The sequence below is a fragment of the Cariama cristata genome, unplaced genomic scaffold, assembly GCF_000690535.1.
Source record: "Cariama cristata isolate BGI_N322 unplaced genomic scaffold, ASM69053v1 scaffold486, whole genome shotgun sequence".
Classification (NCBI taxonomy): Eukaryota; Metazoa; Chordata; class Aves; order Cariamiformes; family Cariamidae; genus Cariama; species Cariama cristata.
The window spans coordinates 1-6,901 of record NW_009620100.1 but is presented as its reverse complement, the minus strand read 5'-3'; the positions used below and the strand labels follow the sequence as shown (position 1 = coordinate 6,901).

Below are 6,901 nucleotides of genomic sequence, written 5' to 3'. Positions count from 1 at the left end.
CACAATACTGCAATGCAGTGCTGAGTTACTGGCTACAGCAGAGCCCACGGCAACCTGTTAGCTCAGAGCACAGCTCCCCACCTCACCAGGCAAGGGAAAGTACAGACCTGCTGTAGCAGTTGGCCAATCTTATCTGCATCAGTCCCAAGGGAAGTGGTAGAGCAGGGGTTTTCCAGGCAGATGTCCCCTGCCATCGCAGGAGTGCACACAGCACCACAAACACCTCAAAAGCCTGCGTAGAGTCCATGAGGCTTCAAGGAGGCCTGCAGCTTAGGACACTTCACACAGACCACACCAGAGCTCCTACATCCAAGGGCTTCTCCTCACAAATGGGGAAGAACAGAAAAAGGCAAGCATGGATTTGATGAAGGTGGCATGGAGCACACCACCCCCAGGCAGGTCTCACCCCACATTCTGAGGTTGGAGGTTTCTGATTCACCCTGTGCAAATGTAGCTGTAAAAACTCACTGTACTTAAATTCTCACCGTGCAGCTTGGATTGTTACTGCCTGGCCTGAGAAACTCGGCAGCAGCTGAGGAAGTCCCATGGACCAAACCCAGAGGGACAGTTCAGTGGTAAATTAGATCCAGCCACAAATATCTGTTGCATGCAGTAGAAAGTGTCTCTACAAAGATCATCAGGCATGTTTTCCAGAGTCTAGGTGTCTTGCACACTGTATGCAAACATAAAAGCCACACACACAACGGGGTTCCTTCTTCTGCAGGAGTGCACTGATGCACAAGCCCCACCATGACCATGTCTGGGAAGCATCACATGGCCCCTGGGCAAACTATAGCCATCATTTAGGTGAAAGAATCTCATTTGTGTGTTCAGCAGTCAGCTAGGGGGAAGGGGTTAAGAAGTCTTGTGCAATTTTTTAAGGATGCCAAAAATAAAAGCTGTTGATGTGCAATAGGGACCTTCGTTCTGATCCACTGCAGGGAAACAATGAGCAGCAATAAACGAGTGCTGAAACACTGCTGTGACTGGTGTTTTATCTCAGACTGAGCACTTGCTCACAGCTGGAAGTCTGTTCCCACCTCCTTGACCCTAACACACTCAAGGTTAGGCAGGCCAGAACTAAACAGTCCCTCCAGCCACTGCAAGACCTCTCCAGTAGCTGACTCCAGCATAGGTAGAGGAGGAACACTCAGCTTCCAGGCACACTTCCCAGCAGGTTTTACAGAAGCAGAGGGTGGTCCATAAGCACCTCTCAAGTCCTGACCAGCCACAAAGGCCCCTCTAGTGATGGCCCACATCAACATGACCACTTCTGTGCACCAGCAGCTTCTGAGGAGAGCAGCACAAAGGCTGGGCAGAAGGGCTACCTGCCCATCTACAACATGCAGCTGCATTAAGCTGCCTCGCCTCCCCATGAACAGACCACTGACCTCTTATAGGAGCCAGATGAGCAAGAACATCACCCATTCAAAAATAGGGCTTTTATTTTTATGTAAAAAAAGAGTAAATAAAAACGGACTTTTTTTTTCTGCTCAGGTTCTGACAGCCAGCAGCTGCTGGGCCCACTGCCTCTGTGTATCTCTAGCATCGGAGTGGAGAAAAGTCAGACAGTTAAGACAAATGCAATGCATGAGGCTAAGACAAATGTTATAGAATCTCTGCAGGGATGAAGCTCAGAACAAAGCGGCCTGGATCCTTTCCCATTAAAAGGGGCTAAAATCCTGGCTCAGCACTACCCTTGTGACAGAGGAGAGACCTCCTGCCCCCAGTGAGCCACCCCAGATAAGGAAATTAGGACAAGTCTTTCTGAAACCTCTCAAGCCCCACACCCAGTGCCCTTTGCAGAGCTGCCTCTGGCCAAGCTCTTCCTCACACAGACACCAGTCCCAACAGCCCTTTAGAAAAGTATACCGGCCAGCTGCCTTCTGGTCAGTTTGCTTCTGCCTCCCAGCAGCATCCCCACTTCTAGCCGTCAGGGCATATTAGATATCAAAATCAGGGAAGGCAACTGAAAGCGCTGCGGTCCCATTCCAACAATGGGGTAGAGAAGAGCAAAAAGCCAGCAAGAGGTACACACTGACAAGGTTACTGGAGCGCTGGGTCTGGGGATCAGCCAACAACTAAGAAGCAGGTCCCCGCACTATAAATCAAAAAAGCAGGAATTTAATGTTCTAATCCTTTTACGATAAAGTTTAAAAAAAAAATACTGAAGAGTATCTGGGTGAACTATTTGATCTTATCTCGCTGAGAGTCAAGCCAAGCATATGGCCAGGTTAAAATAAACCAGAACCCTTCAAATAACTGATTTGACTGTCCCCATCCAAGCCCATTCAGATGGGCCATGACAAAGCCAGTCCTCCAGACACCAACACATTCTGCGACTGTCGGGTAACAGCTCCAACCTTGGAAGAAAAGGAAGAAAGAGGCAGGACAAGAGCAGGGAGAAATGTTATTCCTCCCTCTCAAGGTGAAAACAGAGACACCAAGCAAGAGTCAGGAGCTACAGCTTCCCTGAAGATACCACTTCTATTGGCATCATGGTATTCAGCTTTAGAGAGCAATCCAGTGCAGGGGCAGTCAGGCACCCCGCTCCTCTGGCAACCCTTAAAACAGGATGAGGAGGGGTACCTGAGCAGGGCATATCCTCAGCAAACACACCTGCTAACTCATATACACAGCCGAAAAGGAACTTGGAACTTGCTGACCCCTCTGCCACACAGCCAGTCCTCTTTTCTCAAGGCCTCAGACTCCTCCCTCCCTACTGACGAGGTCACTTGCTTTGGACAGATCCAGTCGCTTACTCTGAGTTCTCTTCTACCTCCTTTTGTTTCTTCTTCTTCTTCTTCTTGGTGCTCGTCTCACTGGTCTGTGAAGAAGTTGGAGAGGTCAGGAAGGAATTGGAGCTTGAACTGCTCATTTCAGAAGGAACAGCCCCACTCCAAACACACTGCAGGCTCCCCATGGCTGCAATCCTCCCTCACCACCATACAAGCACTCAAACACACTGACTGAATTCCAGGACCATGCCAGGCACCATCCTCCCACCAAGGCCCATTACAGGGCACCAGAGCACAAAGGCGGTCTGGCATGAACATGTACCCACCAACTGCCCTGGGGCACAGATGGCTGCTCACCCCATCCTTGCCCCACTGCACATCCACCCCCATAAGCCTCACCTGCCTGATCTCCCACCACCCTCAACCAGTTCAATTTAAAAATGCACCTATATAGACATCTTTCTCTGCCTGTGGGGAGCCTGGCACTTTAGGGACATACACAGCAGGATGCTGATGCATTTATCCTGGAGATATTAGGCAGAAAGAGCAGCCTCTTCCATGCCTGGACTGTACCATGACAGCACCCAGTTCATACCACTTCTATTTGCTCTTCTCCACTCTCAGCTGCCTCTTTGGCCTTCTTCTCTTTCTTCTTCTTTTTCTTTTCCTTTTTGCTCAGCTCCTCTGGTGGTGGGGTGGCAGGGGATGGTGGGGTCACAGCCTCCTCACTTTCACTCTCCGACTCTCGCTTCCTCTGTTAGGGAAACATATTGTCAGACTCACCATCTTCCAAAGGAACTCGAGTGACCGGAAAACTGCAAGCCCATTGCAACTATGTTGCCTGATCCCATCAAACTTTGCAGTTAACAACGCTTTTAATGGGAGGGTTAACTGCAGACTGCCAGTGGTCTCCTCCAGCATACACTGTCTAGGATTTGCTTCTGCCAGAATTGCTCCCCATATTTCTCAGTGTTTCCTGTAACCCAAATGGTTCAGAGTTTGAAACACTGCTGCACCTTTCCAAGTGCATGCGCAAGCCCTTACTTAGGGAGCTTCAGATGCAACTCTTGCATGGACATTTCTGCAACTGTCTGTAGTCTCCAGAAAGGTTCTCTGGCACAGCAAACCCCCATTGTGGCTCCATACAACATATTTCCTTGGATGCTGCAGCTTGTACACCACAAGTCAGAGCTCCTGATTCTCATACTGTGCTACAGGACTCATACCCAAAGTACATCCCAGAGACAAACACCCAGGGGTAAGGCCCTAAACAGGTCACCCTACAGCTAGCTCATGGGCCACTGAACCACAACATACATCACACCACTAGCTCCCAGAATATGAAACACCTTTCCCTGTAAAACAACCAACCAAAGTAGCAGACAATCCAGCGCCTGGTACCAACTGCCTAAATGAACAGGCGCATACCCACTCTTCATCAGGGCCCAAACAACCTTACGGCCAGACAGGACTAACAATACTCACTTTTGGAGCCCTCTCTGGCTCTGAAACAGCTCGGGGAACAGCAGTTGCCTCTTTCACAGAAGCATCCCTGAAAGAAAAGATCCACAGGCTGAGCCGGACAGCCGCTGCCTCATGCTGCTCTGTACAAGTACAAAGCTCTGTCCCCCTTGCAAGGGCTCCATAACCCATGGCAAGCACTGGGTGAGGAGGCTGGTGTGAGGAAGACCTGTAGGCTGCACCAGGGCCGGCTGGGCTGGGCAACAGCAAGGTCTCCCTCATTTAATTTAGCAGACTGACTCCCTCTAAAACCACAAGCACAGGCTAGAAAGGGATAACTGTCTGCTCAGGGCCTTTCCCTCTGGCACTGCCCACTAGCAGCATATTGCCTGGGACTACAAGAAATGCCACCGCACACCACGGGTCCGGACAGCCGACAGCCCCGCACCAGGTCTAACATGGTCAAAGCACAAATAGCACCGAGCCCAGCCTTTACGGTGCAAGGCTCCCCTCGCCCACCATGCAGGAGCCACACACCTTGTACCTACCTGTAATCCACATACTCCTTCTTCCAGGAATCAGGTGTGCTCTCGTTGGGCTTTCCATGCTTGTCCAGCAGACCCTTCTGAATCATCATCTTCTTTTGACTGGCCTGAGAATAACGTGCAACAAGTCAGACTTCTGCTCCAGGGAGGAGAAATCCTCCCCAGGGCTTCAGCCACTCGGCCTAAGAGGAGGTAATCCAGGAACAAACCGAGCCAACAACTACAGCGTTACTGATTTAAGACTTCTCCAAGGACCTTCTAACAAATCACACAAAACATCCGCTGCACAGCAGCCTACAAATCTCAGACAGGAGGCATCTTAATCAGTAAACAAGTGCTAATTTGTGTGGGAAGTAACAGAAGCAGAGTAAGATGTCTCTGCACATCATGGAGCTCAGATCTTTGACTCTGTTTCTCCAGCTTAATGACCTGCCACATTTCAGCTGAACCACTCCAGCTGCAAATGCAATGCTTTGCTACAAACTCCAAGATCCTTGAACTGGTCCACATTACCTCACATCTGCTTCAAGACAGATATGCATGCATCCCCACAGCTTTCTACGTTTCACCTGAACCACAGGAATGGAATAAGCCACACAAACTTGACACCAAGTTTTAAGTTCAAGCTGCATCACTCACCACAGTGAAACGCCAGTCTGGCTGCAGTTAAGCTAGTGCTGCTGACCTGCTGACTTCCATGACTACCACATGCTTGACACAGGAGAGGAACCCAACAATGGGTTCAATTTAGAGCCTCACAAGACAGTTTGCATTTTGGCACTGTTGTAGTCGAACCAGAAGGAAAAGCAGCTCCTTGCCCAGCCCCTCCAGAGCCATCAGTATGGGGTGATAGATGAAGGTCATCTTTGCAGAGAGCGCTAATGCCATCCATTTCACATCATTTGGCTCTTTACCAGAGGAAGGCTGATGCTGTACAGAGTTGAGGAGCCCACGTGTGAGCACCAGTGGCAGCCCCAGCTGAGACTTGGGTAAAGCTGTCCAGGCTCCATTGAGAGGGAAAGCCTCACTCCTACCAGCACTGGGCTGTCATGGTCCCCAGCACTGGGAAGCACCACCATGGTGGCTCCAAGAGACCACAGCAGAATTACAGAGAGGCCCTGGAGAAGACACAGGTGCAGCTCTGCCCAAGGGGCCCGGAGTCCCACATCCTGACAGCTGGGCTCCCACCGCCACCCTGGGACTGACTGCACCCCCATGCCACTGACCTTGGGACCGAGACCCCATTTGCGGGGATATGTGTCTCTCTCCATGATCACTCTCTTGATCTTCGCCACAATGCCATGGTCACAGGTAGAAATGACTGCTGTGGTCATCAAGGCAATGGCTGCAGAAGCAGGCAGAGAGTTCGTTAACTCTTTAACAGCAGAATTGCGATAGCAACACAGGAAACTGCTGTGTTCAGTCTGTTCTTCCTCTGTCAGCACAAACAGGAGCAACACACGCCACCAGTGCCATTTCACCCCAAAACCTCAAGTTCTGGACTAACGTTTCAGAGAGCTGCCCTGTTCAAAGGCAGCAAGTATGTGAGTTGTGGATTAACCATACCATAAGCATAGGCCTCTCCAGTTTACGCCAGGAGACCGGTTCTGGATCAGTGAACCCAGTAAGACCAACCATTTCCCAGAGCAGCACCAACACCATCTCTGGATGGGGAAGAGCTCTGTGAGCAGCTGCTGGAGCACTTCCAGGCACCTCAAGGAACCATGTCACTACAGAAAGGAGCAGTGCTGCTTCTTTGTCAGCTCCTAAAACCTTGCAGAGCCAAACTAGAGGGTACTAATCCTACCAATAAACTACGTTTTTCTTGCCAGGCCCCCGAGGTGACCAGTGTGGGCAGTACAGACAACAGGGTGGAATGGCTTGGCTGTGTTAAACCTGCAAGGTCCCTCAGTCCCATGGGTCTGGACAGAGCACAAGGCCGTGCATAACATAACGCTATGTAGACCATCTGTACAGTATGTCAGCACCTGTCATCTACATGGCTTCTTTCAAGACCCTGGTTAGAACAAAGCACCCTTTTGAGTCACTTCACTGAAGGTAGTAGTTGCTCAAGTCCTTTTACACTGACCTGTTCAGGAAGTGTGACGTGCCAGGTAGCAGTATGTGATCAGACATCATTCCTCATCTCAGTGGGGA

At 50.4% G+C, this 6,901-nt stretch overlaps 1 protein-coding gene across 1 annotated transcript; it reads right to left on the bottom strand.

Moving 5' to 3' along the window:
• Positions 1 to 2,682: 2,682 nt before the first annotated feature.
• On the bottom strand, positions 2,683 to 6,089 carry LOC104162678 (H/ACA ribonucleoprotein complex subunit 4-like; the record flags this gene model as incomplete). The annotated part of the gene is made up of 5 exons (XM_009701471.1): positions 2,683 to 2,827; positions 3,334 to 3,492; positions 4,224 to 4,290; positions 4,748 to 4,851; positions 5,971 to 6,089. Coding segments are annotated over 5 exons (518 nt in total), but the record flags the coding sequence as incomplete, so codon positions are not given.
• Positions 6,090 to 6,901: the final 812 nt, after the last annotated feature.